Raw genomic sequence first — 21,086 nt, 5'->3', positions numbered from 1 at the left:
TGCCCTCAGAGGCAACTCAGGCCAGGTCCAGCAGAGAGCTCGTGGACACTCCACCCAGCACAGGAGCTCTTCCTCGCTGATTCCCCAGCTCCTTGCAAGGTCCCCTCTGTGCGGCTTCACAGAGACCTCACACCACAGGGCTCACTCCTGCTCTGCTTGGCCACCCAGACCCTAGCCGCACCCCACACTTCATTCTGCCCTCATCTGCTCCTGATGCTGCCTCCCTAGGGGCCATTGTACAAGGTGCTTTACCTTTCAGAATCTCCATTTCCTCAGGTGGTAAGATAGAAATAGAGGTAAATCTCTTCCCTCCATGCTTTTCTATGTATTCTGTATGCAAGTTTTCCATGCACGGCCAAGGAGCAGGCCCATCTTCTGTTGGTGGTTTTTCTAAATTGCTCTCCTGGGTCACCCACGCAATGTGTCTGCAGGGCCTGCCTCTCCCGGCAGGGGGACAGGTGTGGAGAAGGAGATGAGGGGACAGACAGGGGTTTTAGAGAGACAGCCACAAAAAAGAGAGTCCAAAAAGGGGAAATGAGGTGAGGGATTGTGCTAAGGGAAGCAGAGTGGCACAGGTAGGACCGTTTGAGCACCCAAGTCACAGATGAGCTGCTTCCTCACCAGTGAGAGGGGCTGATGCTCACTCACCCCCAAGAGAGGTGGTGAGGTCAGGTGTATGAGCTGCCTAGAACAGAGGAACCTCTGGCCCTGCACTTGTGGCACCTGGGAAAAGGCAGAGGGGGCTAGGAATGGTGGGCGGCGGGAGGAATCCTTTGCAAGTGGCTCAGCCCAAGGGCCCCATTGCCCTTTACCTTGCACAGACAGTTCTTCTGGAACGTTGGAGGCTCAGGACTCTGCTAGGTGCTTTGCTGAGCTCCTCACAAGTGTATCAGCCTCTGCTTGACTCTATGCTCTCAACCAACTGTCCTACATCTGCCACTGTCACAAAGCTCTTTACATCAAGGTCCATCTTGGCTCCTATCCTAGCTCTAAGCACTCAGCAGAGCATGTCTGCCTACTTCTCCTGGTGGCACTTGGAGGAAACCATAGTGGGCTCCCCTTGGGCCTTCCCTAATTCCTTTCTGCCCTTCCCACACACCATTATTTCAGGATTCCAGTTCAGTTTGGAAGTCCCTGAGGAAAGCATTTCAGGTTATCCTGAGTCCCTATGAAAATCTGACTTACAGAACTGGGCATGACAGAGCCAAGGTAGTAGGGGCAGGAAAGCCCCTCTCTTGGGCACTGCCTCCTGGACCAGCCAAGTGGGGATACCAATGCCGCCATACCTGTCTGGTGGCTGACCCCCAGCAGTCGTGTCTCCTTGGCTATCTGAACTGGCTCTCTGCAGACCTACCCTTATATCGGGGTTCATTTGGTCTCTGTTCAGCACTTCACATTCATCCCAGACAACAGCATCTTTTAGTGTCACCCTGGCTTTCCAGCCTGAGGAGCTGTTTTAAATTCTGTTTCCAATATGTCTGTGATTTGTCGCCCATTAGGACACGGCAGTGCAGGCAGGCCAGCTTCTTGCCCAGGAAGCTGAAGTCTCATCCTCTCCCTACCTCTGAGCTCCCTGTAGCAAGCACGTAACTGGAGACTCCAGCAATCCTGGACTTTACATCTTGGTCCAGGTCCAGGGACCCTCTGAGGGGCCATTGCTAGAGGCTGAGGCAGGCCAATGGCTAGGAACAAAGTAAAAGTGTTTGGGGCTACAGCATGTCCGGGGAGAGGACCCAGCCCTGGCCTCTCCAAAAGGGCAGTTTCTCTTGCAGAGTCTTGGCTGTGGCTGCCCGTTGCCATGCCTGCTTCTCCTGCTTTCTGCCTCTTCCCTGAGTCAGCATCCCTCCAGCTGCCTGTAGATTGGTGACCTGCTCCACAATCTTCCAAAAACCCCATCCTGCAAGATCAACTGTAAGGGGCAGCTATCTTTTGTGACCCAGCTCCTGGCTGGTGGTGTCAGCCCATCTGTATGTGTACTTGGGGACTTGGGACAGAGATGTACAGCAAACGGAGGAAGGTCACCAGTGAGGGAAATGCAGGGCACTCGTGAGCCCTGTCTGTCTGCCAGAGCCCATGCTCTTCCTGCTGCCCCAGTGCCTCCTGGCATCTGGCGCAATGTTTTGTCTCTGACCACTTGACTCACCCCCTGACTTGCTTGCTGAACCTGCTTCAGTGCTGTATGTGACAGATTCAAAATCAGGATCATAGAATTTAAACGCTGTGCTAATTAGAAACCATGTTGTGCAAATCCTTCTGCAAATCAAAGAGGCCTGCTTTTGGGTTTAAAATACACTATTTTTAGGTTCACAACAAAAGTGAGAGGAAGGTACAGAGATTTCTCATATGCACCCACTCCCACACATGCATAGCCCTCCCCCCATTATCAACAGCCCCCACCACAGTGGGACATTTCTCATCATTGAACCTACATTGACACGTCATTATCATCCAAAGTTCATAGCTTTTATTAATTAGAGTTAATTCTTGGTGTTATACATTCTATGGGTTTTGACTAATTTATAATGACAGGTACCCACCATTGTAGTACTATGCAGAGTATTTTCACTGTCCTAGAATCCTCTGTGCTCTGCCTATTCATCCCTCTCTTGCGTCTAACCGCTGGCAACCCTGATCTTTTTCCTTTTATCTTTTAATAACAAAAGGGAACACACACCCTCTAACTCCACAATACAGTCAAGTTCTCACAAAATCATGTTCTCCAGAAGGAAAACTCAAACATAAGATTACATTTGACTTACTTCCCCTTGAGCATCCAGTGTTGTCATTTCCCCCAGGACTGCTGAGAGATTAAATAGCAGAAGATACCGCAAGGACTTAGTCCAGGGCTGAGACACACTAGGTACTTGTAAATAGAACTGTTAGGATGGCTGTAATCTGACCTGGGGTCTGTCCCTCTACTGAATTCTGAGGCTGGCCCAGACACCAACTCCTGGTCCAAGGATTCTCTGAATGTAGTCCCAACATCAGCAGTAGCAGTGTCACTTGGGAACTTGTTAAAATGTAAATACTTGGGCCCCACCCTAGATGACTCTCCAGAAACTCTGGGGTTGGCTCAGAAGCCTGTGTACTAACTCACTCTTCAGGTGGTTCTGATGCCTGTTCAAGTCTAAGAACCTGTAATCCAGGGCTTCCTCTGCTGGTCAGAGAAGAAGTCCAGATAACTCTGGGATCTGTGGCCAGGGGTTTGTGTATTTTCATTGAACAACTCCCCCCCGCCCCCAGAGCACTTGAAGTCTTCAAAAGACAGGGAATTAACATTTGCTGAGTACCCATGAGGTTTAATTTCTCTTTAATCTCCACAGCAACCCTATCAAGCAGGTCTTGCTCTCCCAGTTTAAAGAAACAGGTTTACAGGGGCGCCTGGGTGGCTCAGTTGGTTAAGTAGCCGACTCTGATTTTGGCTAAGGTCATGATCTGGGGGTCCTGGGGTTGAGCTCTGCTTCGGGCTCCGTGCTCATCCAGGAGTCTGCTTAAGGATTTTCTCTTTCCCTCTGCCCCTCTCCCTACTGGCGAGCACTCTCTCTCAAATAAATAAATAAATCTTAAAAAAAACAAAAAAGGAAACATGTTTACAAGGGAGACCAAGATCACACAGTTTGTGCAGAGCACAGCCAAGCATCCAATTGCAAATCCCATGCCTTTCCTTGTACCACCATGGGCCTCAGGCACAGGCGAGCAAGGACAAACAAGGTCCATGGACCTTGTAATGGAGAGTAGCTATGGGAACCCAGGACTTTCAAATGATCTCATGGCCTTCTCCTCTGCTTCCAGACCCCACAAACTCTGAGCATTTACCTCTCAGGCTTTCTGGTCTGGTCTGGCTGCTCTGAGGGTCTGGGAAGAAGCAGAGCTATGTTGGCTGTAGGGTAAAAACCACTCTGCCAGGCAACACTGGACATGTGCTGCTGATTAGGAATAGCATTCAAGGGGGCCAGGAATTGGGAAGGGGTGCAAACATAGGCAGGGATATGCAAAGCCAGTCATAAGACTCTGGATACCAGACATGGTAGGCTTGGAGCGGGACTACCGTGTGACACCCATGGGCCCTTAGCACTTTTCTTTCCTGGGTCCCTTCTGGCATTAAAAATATATATATTTAACATTATTTTTTACAACTGTGTTTGTATAAAGATGACTATAATCCAGGCTGGATATTATTATCATTATTATTTTACTCAGGTTCTTTCTTTTGTTTTTAAAAGCAATTAAAATCAAAACATTTTAGGTGGTTCATAAAAATATTGTGGTCCTAGTGGCCAGTGGGAGTGTGTCCCCTGGATAGGCCTCGCGTCCCTAAACTCCACAGAGAAAACAGCCAGGACTTCCCTTTGCCCCTTAGCAGGTAACAGCTCTGCCCTACTTGAGGGATGATTCTCCACTTACATTCTACCGGCAGGAGTATACCTGGAACCGTAGGGAGACGAGCAAGAGTGAGTTCTGGACTAAGAATTAGGTCCCAGGGATTCTAGTCCACACTTGCTTCCCACCAGATGCGTGAGCTCAGACATGTTGCTGAGCCTCTCTGGGACTCAGTTTCCTCACGTGGTAAATGAGAACATTGGGCAAATGCTCTGTAAATTCTCAAAAATTGAAAAGCAAAGCTCTCAGGCAGGAAGAGAGGCCGCCCCTTCCCCGGAGTGGGAGCAGAGACAGACAAAGTCGCCTGATAAGGGTTTGGCGGACAGGCCCAAGGGACCCCGCGCGATGCGCGCCTTTGTTTTGTAGGTGCAGATGTGCAAGGTGCGAGTGCGCTTGTTCTTTCTTAGGAAACACTCCTAGGCTCCCAGTCCCAGCGGGAACTTCGTGGGAAGGGGTGTGGGGAGGTGTTCCCTGGGGTCCCTGGGCCGCGTCCGCGAATGGCCCCGCGTCTCTCCAGCTCTGCGGGGTACCCACACCCAGAGCGGGAGGGGCGGGCGCCTGGGCGCGTCCCCTGAGACCCGCACGTGCCCCGAGCGGCCCAGCGCGGGGAGGCGGGGCGTGTCGGCGGCCCGGGGCGGGGGCCGGGGCGGGGCGCGGGCTGGCGTTCCGGGAGGGCCGGCTCAGCAACGCGGCTCTCGGTCCTGCGGGCTGGCTGCGGCGCCTCGGCTTTGCGCGCCTCGGCTTTGCGCGCCTCGGCTTTGCGCGCCTCGGCGCGGCGCCCCGCGGGCCACCATGCTCAGCGTCGTGCACTTCCTCCGGAGCTTCTTCAAGGTGAGAGGAAGCTTCCGCGGCCCCGCGATCGGCGCCGGGCAGCGTCTGGCCGCGCGTGGGGAGAGCCGGCGTGCTCCGCTGCGCCCAGGGCCAACTGCTGGGCACCGGGTGGGTGGGGGTACCTGGCCACCCCCAGCTTTCCGACGTGCCGACCGGGAGACCGAGAGTGTGGCCGCCTCAACCTCAGGGAGGGAGAGGTGCGGCGTCGGAGGCTCCCGCCGGCCAGCCTCTGCCAAGGGCAACAGACCGCCCGGTACCCGGCCTCCCCGGCACCTACTGGCCCTCGGCAGGCAGGGCGCTTGGCAGCCTAGGCCCCTGCAGGACCGTCAATTCTGGGAAGGACGGCTTGTGCCTGACGCCGTAGGTGCCCAGGAAGTGGTTGATATTATTATTACCTCCGTTGAGGGTACTCAAGGGTACCAAGGGAGGGTACCAAGGAGGTTGGGGCACCATTTTGAGGAAGGTGTATCTAAGCAGGAAGAGGGGAACAGGAACCTGAGAGAGTGTTAGACTTATGCCCAAGGTAGACCCTCCCCAGACCCAAAGTCTCTTGACTATTCACAAGTGGCCACCGGGACCCATTCATCTGGGGAATCTCTGGCTCCCCTGCCCCCAACGGGGGTCCCCAGGTGTGCAGTAGGCTCCAGGGCACTATCAGAGGGGTAGCCCTCTGCAGATTGCCAAGCTCCACCTCCCTCGGTGAGCAAAGTGGGAGGTGGGTGGGAGGGAGGCAGGGTGGGGATAGCTTGACGCCCTGCCCAAGCAACTGTATACAAAAGAAGCAGGAAAGAGCTGCTAGAGTGACAGCCAGAGGAGTGGGCAGCTGTGAGTGGGACCAGGCCAGACAGTGAGGCTGGTCATGATGGAAGGTCCAGCTCTGCTTAGCTGTGAGACCGCCTTCTCCTGGAAGTGCAGACTGAATGGGCTCAGAGCTCTGGGGAAAGTGGCAAGAAACTAGATGACTCAGAGCTGGACCTGCGCCCAGCTGCCCTAAGCCTGTTCCTCAGCCAGTGTGGAAGAGCAGCCTGTGGAGATGCTCACACCTTCTGGGATAATTACTTGGTTATAAACATCAGCAGAGGAGAGGGATGGAGTCTTTCAGGCTTGTAGGGTACTCACTTATGTGAATGAGTGCTGGAGATGCCTTTGGAGAACACAGGAGCCTGGCTGGTGTCAGAGTGTGGCTCGGAGCACGCAGGCACCCCCTTTTGAATTCTGAGTCTGTCTCTAACAGGGTATACAATCTTGGGACATAACCGCTTTGGTCTTTGTTTTCCGACTTCAAAAATGTGGATGATAATTCCTCACCTTCCAGGGCGGGTGAGAGGATCTTATTACAAAATGTCGTGTTTTTATAAAGACGTGAGTCTGGGACCCTGTTCCTTCCCCATTTATGGCAGTGACAGCAGCAGGTCACCCAGGTAAGGGGAAGTTGGCCAGGCAGAGTCTGAGATGCCCCGCTGGCCACAGAAGGTCATGGAACAGGCAGGTGTAGCTGGGGAAGCGGTTGTTGGGTATCTCAGGGCAACCACCTTGCCCACCTACTGAGGAGCCTCCTTGGAAGGGGGAATCTTTGGGAAGGTATTCTCAAGGGACACATTATCTCACATCCCCAACCTGTTCCAGGAGGCTCTTCTACCCTTCCCTGTGCCCAGACCCCAGTGCTGGTCCTGAGATACCTCAGACTGCTCTCTCTACACATACGGGGTGATTAGATGTACCTCTCAGAGGATCTCCCTTTCTGCTGTCCTTCAGAGCCACCCTTGGGAGGGGCCCTAATACCATCACAGTCTATTTCTGGCTGTGCAGGTATATCTTGCAGAGCCACCTGTAAACACAGTTCACACATGTTCTTCCTCAGACACTGGTCATAAAGAATGCTCCAGGAGGCCACAGGTGCGGGAGGTGAAGGGAACCACCTGCTCAAATCACTTCCTGATCCCACCTGGGCCTGGGCCTGTATTGGCCACTTGATAGGCACCTGACTTGGTTGTTGATTGATCAAGAACACTGCGTTGTCCTAGGAAGCTCAGATCCTTGGATCCCAGTCAGACCCTGGTAGTGGAGACACAGTCTCCACCAAAGCCCAGGCCAAGAGCAGCTCCTCAAAATCCAGGTCCTATGTAAGACTTCTGTTGGGACTTGCTGCAGACTTTGCACAGTGTCTGGCTCTGCCGTGGGCACTCTCATGCTGTGGGGTCCACGGGGTGTGACAGAGCCCTCCACGGTGCAGGTGGACCAGAGACCTTGTGCTTGCATGGGTTCCACATGAAGCTCACTGCCTTTGGGATCACCCAGCAAATGAGTGGTAATAACACACCCAAGGAGGAAATATGTTGCTTCAAAAATCCGAGGTCCACCAAGAATTGTGCCTTTTCCTTTGTGGTAGGGGCCCAATGTCCAGCAACATGTCTTTTGCTTTTAAAGGGCTGTCCCAAAATGTTCCATACAACTGGGCACCTCTGCTGCCTGCCTGGAGCCTTCACTGAAGTGAAGGGTACCTTGTCACTTGCTGTTCTCCAAGTCCTGTCAATACACAGCAGTAAACCAGCATGAGGTCCTTTGGGGTAGGAATGTCAGGGCCTCTGTTAACTAAATGGTGGCACAAAATCAGGGAGTAGCTGAAACCCCAAGCAGGATGGTGAATTATGTTAATGTCCCTGTCTTGGGTAAAGCCGCCTACTTATATTGATCCCTGAATGTTAAGACGGGAAACATATGCACATACAGGCACCCACAGCGCCCACAGGAACAGTTTTTACCAACTCATTGGCCAAGGAACATAATGGGTCTGTTCCATTTAAGAAGATCATATGTGGGACAGCACAAAACAGTTGCAATTACATCTGAAACAATTCACTGGCATTCTTCATGATCTCAAGTATTCTGCATAAGCCAAACTGGGAAGTTGAGTAGGAATACAAGAGGGATCTCCACTCCTGGTTAGGGATTTCCTATTCACCAGAGATTATGTATTGCTTATGACGCCCTGTTTTGGAGGGGAGAGGGTGTTCCAGAGGCTTCTGGTAAAGCTTTCATACCACAAAAGTCTCCCTATCAGGGATGAAGGAATCAGAATGGAGTTTCTACCAGGAACTGAGCGTGTCTCTAGCAACTGAACACCCAGGAGCTCGGGAAATCACCATAGGACAGATTCAGGATCCCAGTGGGCTGCTATCAAGTTGGATGCACAGCAAGGCTCCATTCATGACCTGACGTGCCTCCCACCTCTTATGGGCCCTCACTCATGGTGGTGAGCTATAGTGGCATCCTGAGCCTCCAGGAATTAATATTAACTCTGAGCCAGTGTTCAGTAATCTCTGAAAGGTCTAGGTATTTCTCTGTATAGGGGCCTTCAGAAGGTTTACAGTATGTACTTAGGATGTTTTTGCAGGTAATTACCTTCCCTTCATTGAAGGAACTTTGGATCTATTGACTCAAGTTTGGGAATTAGGCAAGGGGCAGAACATTTATTGAGTGGCAATAACATGAACATTTATTAAATCAACGAACATTTATTAAATACCTCCTATCTTCCAGACACTCGTCTAGGCACTCATGGAGCCCTGTGTTTACCAGACCTAGTTTAAATTTTTTTTACATTTTTATCAATATTATACAAGTACAATAGGACTCAGTTGGTTTTGCCCATCCATTTCAGTCCTGGCAGCCCCATGATTGATCCCAGTCAATGCCAAAGGGCTCCTGGCATCAAAACATTCTGATATTACTTCTCCTCCTTGTCATGTCACCTCCTGCTATCCCATCTGTAGAATTCCCCCCAAAGGTAGCGTCTCTCATCAGCATTGCCAGCTGGTAAAGAAGAGTGTTACGGCAGTTTTCCAAGATGTTGACATTCTCCTTGCCAAAGTATTTTTTGGTTCCTTGAGGGGTAGGGTGTGTCTTTTTGGTCCTCTAGGGGACATAGTTAGAAGCTGGTGAGCAGGTTGCTCTTGATAAATCTATTCTAACACTCTATTCCTTCAGATATTTGGATTCCTTCAAGTAATTTCTGGCTTTCCTGTTTCATTTTGTGGGGGGGGGGTTATCCAGCTGAGGTTTTAGTCAACCAACGCATCACCTGCTGGAATACATCCCGGCTCTCCGAGCTAGTACACTGACTCTAGAATGGATGGGCACACCCATGTCAATGCGTTCATCCTGACCCAGAATGATGTTCTTCCCACCTTGGTCAGGTACTCTCAGAATCCATTTCCACCAATCTCCTCAGCTTCTTGCCAGTACATGTTAGCAGCGTTATAATTTTTTGAAACATGAGCCTTTTCCTTCATAGTTTGACTTTATAATTGATTCTCATGGCCATGCTGAGATCCGACTCTACTTTGTTCTTGGGTCAGGGAAGGGGGCAGGGGTGGACATGAGGAGAGCTGGTCTTACTTTACAGAACAGGTGCAAACAGGCTCTTGAAGCAGCCAGAGAGAGGAGCAAGGACTCAGTAGGTTTGTGAATCCTCCTCTGTTAGGGGTAACAGAGCCCCATTCCTAGAATCAGAAGTCCCACCCTTTCTTAAATGATGCTCTAACTTTCACACAGAAGCAGGAAAGCAATCCAGTGGGCTTTATAATTCATCAGCCCACAGAGGGATGGAATCAGATTGCTTTTGGTTTAGAGATGTCTCAAGCCTGTGGCTACAAAAGAGAAGAGACACTGCATATATGGTCATAGTGAGTCCCTGGGAATCAGGGATTTGACTTTGTTACTCTCCCTTTAAGCTGACCAGAACAGTTAGAAGAAATAAGCCCACCCCATGGTACTTGAATTCTTCATTCCTTTTTCTCAGGTTTTGTTGTAAGAGTCACTTTTCCCCCTAAAAGCCCCTAGTGGACATTTGGCCACAGCTGATTTGATTAGGGGTTTGCCGTGCATGCATAGTGGGATGCCAGAGTTCCATAACTTAATTCCCGATATATTTTCACTGCCATTGGCCTTAATCAGGTGGAATAACCAATACGAGACACTCCCTTCTCCTTTCCTGATGGGTCTGTTATCTGAAATCATCTTGGTACCAATTTCTTTACTAGTGACGGCTCTTGGTTACAAAAGACAGAAATAGACTCCAGTGAAGTGAAAAAGTAACTGTCTTGGCAAGTTGCAGGTAGCTCACAGGACCCAGCTTGGGCAGGGATCTAGAGAGGCAAAGCACAGTAAGTCCTTCTAGGTGGGCCAGCTGCTTAGGATACCCCTGGAGGACACTCAGCTCTACTGCTCCTCACTGAGAATACTTTCTAGCTCCCTCTTATAGACATTTAGGTTTGTCCTCAAGATCCAAGGTCCTGGCTGGAGCTCAGCTGAGCTGCCCTTTGAAAGGTGGGAAGAGAGGGTATCTGCCCCCTTTCTATTTCTGAGATGGGTGGGCCCCAGTTTCTCAATTCTCTGGGATCCCTCCCCCCACCCCCGATCGGGACTGCTGTTCAAATGCTGGGCAGGAAAGCAACAAATACCCACTCATGGTGTGCAATTAAGGAAAAATCCCACCAGGATTCACTCATCCTCCAACTTTGGGGGTGGGAAAGTGTAAGCCCCAGGTCCCTTGGGACATTTGCTAGGGGTTCACCTACATGTTTGAACTCCTCTGTGTAAAGGTCATAGTAGGTACCTGAGGCCACAAAGTCCCTGTCCTATGAGAGGTCATAGAGAGGCTGTCCCTTTGAGTCCTAAAGAAGCTGGTCCCACTGGATGGCAGAGAGGAGAGGCTGGATGGGCAGGACAGACCAGGCATTGGGGCCAGTTGTCTACCAGGAGGCTCTCAGGACCTCCCCAGGGCTGCTTTCTCCTTGCCACTCCTCAGAGGTTCCTGCCCTGGGGCCTCCTGTCCCACAGTGTACTTAATCATAAGCCTTAGCTGTGGCCACAAGCCAGAGGTCCCTGGGCATGGTCCCCACCTTTTGTTCTAACCCCTCACTCTGCTCCCTCTGCCAACTTGGGAGGCAACAATGGTAAGATTGCCTCCACCCAGCCATTTAACATATTCCTTGAGAACTTTCATATTCTGGGTCCTCTTTTCTCCCCCTACACTGTAGGCTCTGAGAGGGCAGGGCTGGGGCTTAGAGCATAGTGTGTCCTGGGAAGTACAAACGGAGACCATGAATGAGCTACAGAAGACCTCAGCCAAGTCAGAGCCCCATGGGATTGAGGGGGCCCCTTAATCCAGAGGGCCTGAGCAGGCAGGCTCAGGGTGGATGGTTCTGGAGACTCCTACAACCTTCTCTCTTAACTCGAGCAAGCCCAGCCCTACTCTCCAGACGTGGGGTGGCCCGGCCTTCCCCGCCCTGGGTGCCTGGCCTCCCCTTTGCTGGGGACAGTGACAATACTCTACTACCTGCTATAGACTCAGCCCTTAATGTGCCACTCTGAAACTCCAGCCACTGTCTGTAACCCCAGGGAGGTGCTGGGCTAGAATTTGCTCTTGATCTCATGTAGGGCTTGCTGACCCTGGATGTTTTGTTTGCTTCTCCTGCCTAGTAGAACTGGGAAGCATGCCTGCACCCTGGCTCCCTGGCTCATGAGGGGTGCTCTGTCTTTAGGGAACCCTTTCATGGTTTACTCATCTCTGCAATGGGCAGTCTCCCCCTTGCCAGTTGTAAGGCTGTGAATTTAAGTGATATTGCCTGTTCTGGCCCCATGCCTGGCTTCTAAACCCTCCTGAGGTACCCAGTCTGAGCCTTCTGAGGGTATGGGTGGTGCTGTCTATGGGGCCCTGCAGCCCCTCATCTGGTGACCCATGTATCACAGGTCATCAGGTTGGGGGCTCCCCCATGCTCACAAGGTGCCCTGCCCCAGGGTGCACTTACTGCATCAGCCTCTTGGAAGATCCCCGTCCCATTTCTCTTTCAGGATGTAGTGTTACCTCCAGGAAGTCTTCCTTGGTGCCTCCCTAACCCCTTCAGGCCCTTCTCTGTGCTGCAGCTCAGCTTCCTTCAGTCATAGGAGCATACTGGCTTATAATTGTTTGTCACCCCTATGCATGCACACGCACGCGCGCGCGCGCACACACACACACACACACACACACACACACACACACTTATTTATTTATTTATTTTAAGTGAGCTCCATGCCCAACATAGAGCCCAACAAAGGGCTTCAATTCACAACCCCAAGATCAAAACCGGAGCTGAAATCAAGAGTCAGACATTTAACCAATTAAGCCACCCAGGTGCACCTTTCACTCCTTCATTCAGCTTTACCTTTGTTAAGGGTCTCCTTATTGCTATTTCTGTTTCTTATGTTCTTAGGAGACCCCATGACCACCCAGGATAATTTCCTCTTCCCTCATATTCCCAGCTTTTCCATCTTCCTCTGATGTATGATATGCTATACACATGAACACAAAAACAAGCCTGGTTACCTGAGGCTGTAGCCCCCCTGAGCCGCAATTACATGTCAGAGCCACTGGCTACCCCCAGACCAAGGGGGTCAGAATTCAGGGCAGGGGCCTCAGCCCTGGCTTCTAGGCTCTGGGGTGACTCCAGCATGTAGCCTAGCTGAGCATTCCTGTACGGTAGACCCTGAGCTGCCTGCACAGTCCATCAGAGCAGGGCTGTTCTTAGGGGCTTCTCCAGACTAAAGAGAGGCTGAAGTCATACCACACATTGCCCGCCAACCCCCTACCACCCTGTAATAACCGAGGTGGGGAAGATGTGCCTCCCTGCCCAGTCGACACCACCCTGTTGACTGTAGTGAATATGGGTAAATCTCGTCGGTATCCCACTACAGACCCATCCCACCCAGGCCGGCTTGATGTGCCTTGAGCATCATCTGTGTTTGTACCAAGTAGGCTGATTGGCCTCTCTTTGACAACTTTTTGCCTATGAGCTTGAGAAGGGATCTTCTTGGAGCAAAGTCTAAGTCTAGAAGCCACCTGCTATGGCACCTGCCCCTCCTCCCAGGTCCCTTTGTGTTGGCGATGGGCCCATGGGGCCCCAGCATGGACCAGCTCTCCCACATTGCTCAGTGTTTCTTTACGCAAACCTGTCCATCTCAGGGGTATCGTGGAAGTTAGCTCCATAGTAAAAGCATGGGAAAATGTGGGATTCCCCCAGCACAGAGTGAGCACTCAACATCTGTTAGTTATCTCCTTGTGCCTTTCTTTCCCCCAAACAAATGTTTTTGTCTTATAACCAGTGGGATTGAATGGAAATCCATGTCCTGATACTGGGTCTTGAGAGTGCTGCTTATGCTGATGCTGTTGGCTACAGTTCCTGATGTAGGGACAAAGTCCCTGTTCAGCAGGAGATCACTGGCTATTAGCAACTCGCCTCAGAGTGGTTCACACAGCCAGTGGGAGAAGCCAGGGTCCTGGGAGCGCTTTCCTCTGTGTGGACACTGAGGCTTTTGAGAAAATGGGAAATAGCTAAATGGTGGTCTGTCCATACCATAGACTACCATGCAGCAACCGAGAGGATGAGCTGCTGGTGCCTATGCCAGCCTGGGTCAGTCTCCAGAGAGTTAGGCTGAGTGAGAGAAGCCACAATGCCGAATGCTTGCATTTATCTAAAATTCGAGACAAGCACTAATGAATCTCTAGTGACAGCAAACTCATCAATAGTGCCTGGGGACAGTGCGTAGGGCAGGTGGGGGCAGGAGAGCGGGATGACACAGGGACAGGAGGTGTTGGAGGGGTGCATGGTTCTTAGTGTGGTGATAGCTTTACGCTCTTTACATGTTCAGAGACCATCCATACTTTCAGGGAGCGCACTTGTACCTGTCAGCTACCTCCTCTCAGTCATACCTCTGTCGGGCCAGGCTGTCTCCTTGGCAGAACCAGCCTGAGGTCTCCCAACCAAAGCCTCTCAGAGCACCCTTCCTTCTCTGAAAACAAGTCCTTTGCTGTGTGCCATGGGCACAGAGATCATGTTGGTTAGTGAGAGCAAGGTGGAGGCCCCGTCCAAAATAGAGGAAGGTGATTCTGGCTTCCTCGTCTCAGCAGGAGACATCATTAGGACAAGAATGTCTGTGCGTCATCAATGATGTGTCAGTTCTGGCTAGTTCTATAATAGGTATAAGGCCTGGGCACTGTGCCCACCTGGGGTGCTTGGTCATCTGAGGCCTCACTCCTGGGAGTATGCAAATGCCTCCTTGCGTCTCAGTGAGGTGGTGTTAGAAGAACTGGCTGTGGCATTTGGGTCTGGTGAGGTGGGTTTGGGGAGATTTATGGAAGCAGGGCTTTGCTCTCCACTGGATATGGGAAGGAAGCAGGGGCAATTCTTAAGAAATCTTTCCCAGCACAAGGGACAAGTCTGAGTCTAGATCTGGGACTGGTAAAGGGGCAGCCATTGCCCAGAGTAGCCAGCCCGCGGCTGTTTGGTCTTTGTGAGCAGGACAACATGCATGTTCCATCTGTGCCCAGATCTGAATATGACAGGTGCTTGTTTCTCCATCGTGGTCCTAGAGTGGCCCTGCCTAAAGATGATATTCTGTGACATTGTTCACATTCCACAGGATGATGCCAGGGCCCAGCTGTGACACCAGACCAGCTCCTGCATGTTGTGATGGCTGTCATCTTTCTTGCTCATTTGGAAATGAGTAGGGTACATATCTAACCCCCGAGAACTTTATCCACAAATACATGGCAAGACATTCCCAGCCCTGGTTACTACAGAGGGGGCCCAAGCAGATATTTCTGGAAAAGCCCTGGGGGTGATTCTGCTGTGTACCATGGCTAAGAGCCCACATATATTCCTGACTTGCTGAGTCCAGCAGAGCTGGTGCTCTGTGCCCCTCTCTCACCCACTCCCCCAACTAAGCCAGCTCCACTCTTCAGCAGGTTCTCTCCTCCCCACTCAAGAATCCAACCTTGCCTGGCCCTGTAGGCTGTCTACATGCTGCTCAGTGCATGAGCCAAATCTCACCAGGGGGCAGCTATGCACCCTGTCTCTGTCCCTTAATATCTGCTTTTTACCTGGAGATGAATGCCTCAACCCCAAGAAGCCACAGGGAGAGTGTGAGTCCTCACAGCTGACTGGGCAGAAGCTGTAAGACAGAGAGACAGAGGAGGTATTAGTCACCACAGTGGACTTAGGGGCACCATAAAATCCTAACTGCATATTTGGTATGTCTTAGTTATCTAAATCCTCAGTCTTCGTATCTGTAAAATGATGTCTCTATAAGATGGTTGTGAAAGTCAATATGCTCACATTTGTAACATGCCTAGCCTGGAGACCTTGAGTGTTCCTGAGGACTAGACTCCAAGGCAGGAACACATTGGTACTCTGTCCCCTGCTGGGTCTACCCCAGTCCCTTGTCTATGAGTTCTGGAGTTTATAAAATGTCAGGTAAGGGTTCATTGGAGAAAAAACACTGGTTTGGAGAAGGTGTGGCCACCAGCTGGAGGGCAGTGAGTAAGACGGGGTGGGGGGGAGGGCGGTCACTAGGAAGGCAGCTCCGAAAGGACAGCTAATGTGGCCCCACCCCTGTGTGCAGCCTGGTGCCTCTTCCCCTGCTCCACCTCCCCAGGCCAGCCTTTCACCCTCCCCAGAGACCCTCCTCCAGCCCTGTCTCAGGAACAGGGCCGGAGCTGAGCCTCTGGACAGGGAGTTCTGTGGGCAGACATGTGTGGCAGGTCGCCTCTGGGTGAAGCTGACTGGCCTCATGCAGACCACAGATATGGGAGAGGCCCCATGGGGAGCAGAAACTCCTCAACACAAAGGGGAGGGAGACCTAGATATTGGACATTGGGAACAGGTCGGGAAGGGGCACTGAAGGCCCCAGTCTCCAAGGTAGGAGTGGGGCTGTATTTGCAGTGTGATAGTATTTGTGTGAGACCACGTTCTCTGGGGCAAATGTGCCCCACTGACCACTGCTGTCTTTCAGGGCTGCCCTCTGAAGCTGCCGGGGGGAGTGCAGTACCTCCCTCGGGCCAGGATCTAATCTAAAGCATCCTACACTCTGGCCCATTATACTGATTTGAATCCTGAAATTCAGTTCATTCATTCTAACACAGAATTTGCCAAACCCTGTTTGATCCCAGGCCCTGTGCTAAGGAGACTAAGCCATGAGCAAGACATAGCCTGTCCAGCCCCTGATAAGTGATTCTGAGCACTCCTGAGTTGTAAGACCAGCAACCTTTTGAGTATTCAGTAGAGAATGTGAACCCACATGCTGAAAACTCTCCCTGCTTTTGTGTGCATGTACCTTCTGCTTACAATTTCAGAGGCCCACAAAGCCTATGGATGGCAAGTTAAGACCCCTGCTCCGATGGCAAGCTCCTAAAGACCAGGGCCACTGTTTCTCTTTCCCACTCTCAAGTGCCCAGCATGGAGCTTTGAGTGAAGTGAAGGCTCTGCATGTTTCAGTGAGGTGACTGGTAACATGGCCCTTTATTCCAGGTCACTGAGACCGGGGTCCTAGGGGAGGGGTGGGTTGTCCATGTCAGTGGGACAAGAAGTCAGACACTACCCATGGGGGATGAGCTGCAATGGGGCCACAATGAGGGGGGCTTGGAGAGGTTGGAGTTCCTGGGGGATCAGGCACTGGGAAGGCAGTGAGCCCAAAGGGGAAGTGGCCATGCACAGGCTGACAGACCTGGCCAGGGATGGTTCCTAGAGGCCAGAGGGCCATGCCTTGGAGAAGCTGAGTGGGCTCTGGACACCTCTGATCCTCCATCCCAACCAAAGTCAGTGGGGGAGAGCTGGTGCCAAGGCACAGAGGTAAGAAGGGAGAGACAGGCCCACCAGACAAAGAAGTATTGCCTGCCTGTGTGCACCCCAGGCCAAAGGGTGCCACCCCCCCATGGCAGAAGAGGAAAGACAGCATGTGGGTTGCTGCTCCTTGCTATCACTCTGTTTCTGCAGCCCCAGTCCAGAAGCTCCTCTCTGCAAGTCCAGTGGCCTGGATTCTGGCTCTTATGGCCCCACTTGTGTGGCCTCTAGCAGAGCAGACTCTTGGAGCATGTTTGTTCTTCTATAAACTGGGCACAGTTTACCTGGTGCAGCTCCCTCTGAAGAGTAATAGGAGAGCGTTAGGGATCTCAGGAAGCTTTGGCTCCTCACAGGGGTTTATAGAGAGGACACTCTGTTGAGTGTTCAATGTCATGTCCCAGAGGCACAGAGACAGGCAGGACAGGGAGACTTTGGGATGCATGGAAGTTTTCTGTATCCTCTATAGGGGGTCACTCCCTTTGCTGTCCACAGAGGCAGCCCTGACCAGGGACCCCAGTGCCCTAGCTGCCAGGTATGGGCACAGCGGTCACCTACTCCTGGGGAATGACCCGGAGGGCTCGTCCAGGTCACCTTTCTCCATGGAACCTGAAGAAGACTCACTTCAGATTACTCAGGAAAGGCCCTGTAATTTCCTACCTTCCCTTGAGTCTAAGATGAACTTTTTAAAAAACAACTTAATACTTTTGAAATCAAGATGCACTTACAATTGATGTGTACATTTAAAAGTGATTTATTTGGGGCGCCTGGGTGGCTCAGTCATTAAGCGTCTGCCTTCGGCTCAGGTCATGATCCCAGGGTCCTGGGATCGAGCCCTGCATCGGGCTCCCTGCTCTGTGGGAAGCCTGCTTCTCCCTCTCCCACTCCCCCTGCTTGTGTTCCCTCTCTCACTGTGTCTCTATCTATCAAATAAATAAATAAAATCTTTAAAAAAATAAATAAAAAATAAAAGTGATTTATTCTTCCCTCTTAAAAGCTATCATTAACTTAGTGACATCTTTGCATTGAGGAAATAGAATAGTTATAAACCTCATATATGATCAAGAAACATAGTGTGTGACATCCCTAGGAGACCCCAATTCCAGCCCCCCCACCACTACCTGGAGGCTTGTAACTGCTGGATCAGGCCAGTCTGGCTCACTGAGGGTTCTTGAAGGAGCTTGGAGTGCACACTTCCAGAGTATCCTCAAAGTGACACACGAAGATAGCTGGATAAGCCTCCCTAGGAGGAAGGAACAGATTCCCCCAAATTCCCACAGAGGATCCAGCCCTAGTCCCCAAAGCCATCTATATCACATCTTACTAGAAGTGTGTGTGATCAACATGATTTATGTCTGAGGGACAAAGTAAAAGCCGCATTGGCTGAGTGTGTGCTGTATCCTTCTTCATGCAGGTAGAGTCACCTCTCAGGGCACTTCAGGGGAACAGGCACTTCTGGTGACCCCTGTGGTCTGGAGTCTGCCCAGAGAGTTATTGATACAGACAGTGGCTGGGTCACCACATTCAAAGATTGCTTTTTTCTGGGAACTGGCTCTATGCTTCTCCAGTGAGCCAGGTCCTGGGACCCCCTCCAACTTGTCTATCGCCCACAACTCCCAATTCCAAATCCCCCCCAAATGGCCCAATGCCTCTCTCAGGACACACAGGCTCCTCTGTGGTCCAGCTGCATGTGTCCTAACACAACGGGCCACACAATAAATAAAACACCCCACCAGTGGGTAGTGAAGACAAACTGTGAGAATGGCAGATCCTCCAGCAGGGGTGATGCGGCAGCAGCCAGGCAGGTGTATCTCCTCACAGAGGCCTCAATTTGTAGATGAAAGAATTAAAACTCTTCGAGGTGGTGAGCACAGTGGTGTTGGGGGAACAAAGAAGTAATGGAACAAGATCCAACTTCAAAACCCCCACTTGGCTGCATAGTGGGCAGCCCTAGCAGTTTAGGCTTTCCAGGGAAACCCTTTCTGATGACGTTCTGGGGCCATCCAGGCCCTCTGTCATGCATGTGCTTCTGTGTCAGAAGAAGAAGACTATCCCTGTGCAGAGCATGATGTACTCCAGGCCCCACCATGCAGCCTGCAGAATAGCCTGGGCTGGGACCTGGGACTGCCATGCCTGCAGATCCACTATAAGCAGTTCGCTCAGTCCTCTGAGTAGGTCTGTTCTGGTGCAAAACTAGAATAATCATCTTGCTGGGTTTCCCACTCAGGGCTGTGGAATGGTCAGATGGGATGTGAGGTTCTCCAGGTTTGTGCACTGTGTAGGACACTAATCAAAAGTCAGGAGTCCTGACTGCTATTGAAGTGCAGACATGCTTGCATTTGGAGAAGGACAAGTACTGACTGTAGCTGGGATGGGACAGGTTCTCTGTGACCAAAGGTCAGTGCATGCCTTTCCCTTGCCTGTGGTGGGGCGAGGAGAGAGGCGAGATCTGGGCAAGACAGGGCAGAGAGGACACAAGTCAGGATGTGGCCATAAATGGTGACAGACATTGTCTGCTGGCCACAAGTGGGTGAGGCCCACTCCGTATGTGGCTTGTTATTTCATTTGTTGGGAGAAGAGCCTGTGCAGGCTCCACACCCAGCTCTGGTTTGCATTAGTTGTGCAGTGTTGTTTCTTGGGCAGCTATGTCTTTTCAGAAGAAGGAAGGCTACGCTCTTCCCCCACGAGATGGACAGCTAGGATATGTGGGCAAGAGTGGGCTCCAGTCAGCGCCTGGGAGGATTTCCTTCAGCTTGGGCAAACCTCTTTTGCTCGGCCTAAGGAGGAACAGGACCTGGTGCCAGGGTTTAGATGGGTGGCTGCACACTGTCTCTCGTCCTAGAGATTGGAGTGGGGTAGGCTGTGGGTCTCCAGTGTACCTGCGAAGCTGCAGGTCAGAGGCCAGCATTTTGTGGGTCACAAGAAAAAGCAGAGTGACAGCACCAACATGGACACATGGCTACTGGAATCCTCCTGACTGCTGCTGTCCTCAGCTCACCTGTGATCCAGAGTAAGTCACTGACCCTCACAGGCCCTCTGTGGACATAGCCAGCAGGAAACGTGAGGATATTAAGGGTCACTGTGCCAGTGTCCTGGAGATTCTATAACATTCATGAGACATCACGAGTTAATGTTTGTACACTCAGACATTGGGAGTCAGAAAGACCTCATCCCGATTTAAACACCACCAGACAGTAGCTTGTGCAAATAGCTTGGGCAGGTTGTTGTTCTGAGCTTCATAAAGGTGTGTGTAGAATAAAGACAATACCACCTGCATCATTTTAGGATTAAATAATGTATAAAAAGGTACAAGACGTGGTGAGCATTGCATACTTAGCTATTTTGTTATTATAGATGTTATTTTTATAATAGGAGAGACAAATTCCTCCAACTTCACAATTTTCACTCAGAAGTGTTGCTGAGCATCTGCTCTTGTGGGCCCTGTGCTGTGCCGGGAGCTGGGGTTCTAGAGGGACTGAGCCATGCTGTCCCCTCAGCAGAGCCTGTACGTCTAGTGGGGGAGAAAGATCAGCCGATAGCAGCTGCAGCAACAGCATCAATGGCAATAACAACAGCAATGTCTGTGCAGCCAGGGACTGAACCAAAAAGCAGTCAGAATTAGGGCGCCCAGGAGATGAAGCACTCCTGGGAAACCAGGGAGGCAGACAGGTAAGTAGGCCATTATGCAGGACTGTGGGAGGCACTGGTGTCGGGGTGCCTGAGAACCTCAAAGAAGGCGGCACGGCTAAGGTGGGACTTGAGGGAGACTCTGAAGCGTGAGCTGAGGGGGAGCCTGGTGAAGCAAGAAAGGACAACATGCAAAAAGGCAAAGGATCAGTGAGGGTGTATGTTGCGAGCATGCGAGTCTCAGGAGAAGCACAGGGTATGCACTGGGACATGGAAGAGATAGTTCTGGAAGCAGAGTAGGACCAGGATGGGCCTTAGCCCAGACATTTCCTGAGGGTGGTGGAGAGTCGGAGTGGTGACATCAGATGTGGGTTGCATACAGCACAAATGATTGATTGAGAATGAAGCTGTATCGTACCTTACCAGATGATAACTCAAATCCGTAGAAGGAAATGAAGAGAATCAGAAATGGTAACTAAGAAGGTTAATATAACAAACTCTGTAAATATATACTTCTCTCAGCTTTTTAAAAATACATAAAATTGGAAGCACTTGGGTGGCTCAGTCAGTTGAGCGTCCGACTCGGTTTTG

At 51.3% G+C, this 21,086-nt stretch overlaps 1 protein-coding gene across 3 annotated transcripts in view; it reads left to right on the top strand.

Moving 5' to 3' along the window:
* Positions 1-5,103: 5,103 nt before the first annotated feature.
* ARHGEF4 (Rho guanine nucleotide exchange factor 4) overlaps positions 5,104-21,086 on the top strand; it is a 246,065-nt gene continuing 230,082 nt past the window's right edge. For all 3 annotated transcript variants that reach the window (XM_073889674.1, XM_025855342.2, XM_073889673.1), the window contains exon 1: positions 5,104-5,211. In XM_073889674.1, the coding sequence (XP_073745775.1) occupies positions 5,173-5,211 (39 nt within the window). In that variant the 5' untranslated portion in view covers positions 5,104-5,172. The remainder of the gene's footprint in view (positions 5,212-21,086) is intronic.

Source organism: Callorhinus ursinus, unplaced genomic scaffold, assembly GCF_003265705.2.
Source record: "Callorhinus ursinus isolate GAN/ISIS: 27379988/994484 unplaced genomic scaffold, GSC_fseal_2.0 scaffold114, whole genome shotgun sequence".
NCBI lineage: Eukaryota > Metazoa > Chordata > Mammalia > Carnivora > Otariidae > Callorhinus > Callorhinus ursinus.
The sequence above is the reverse complement of the archived record's forward strand: the minus strand, read 5'-3'. Positions and strand labels throughout refer to the sequence as shown.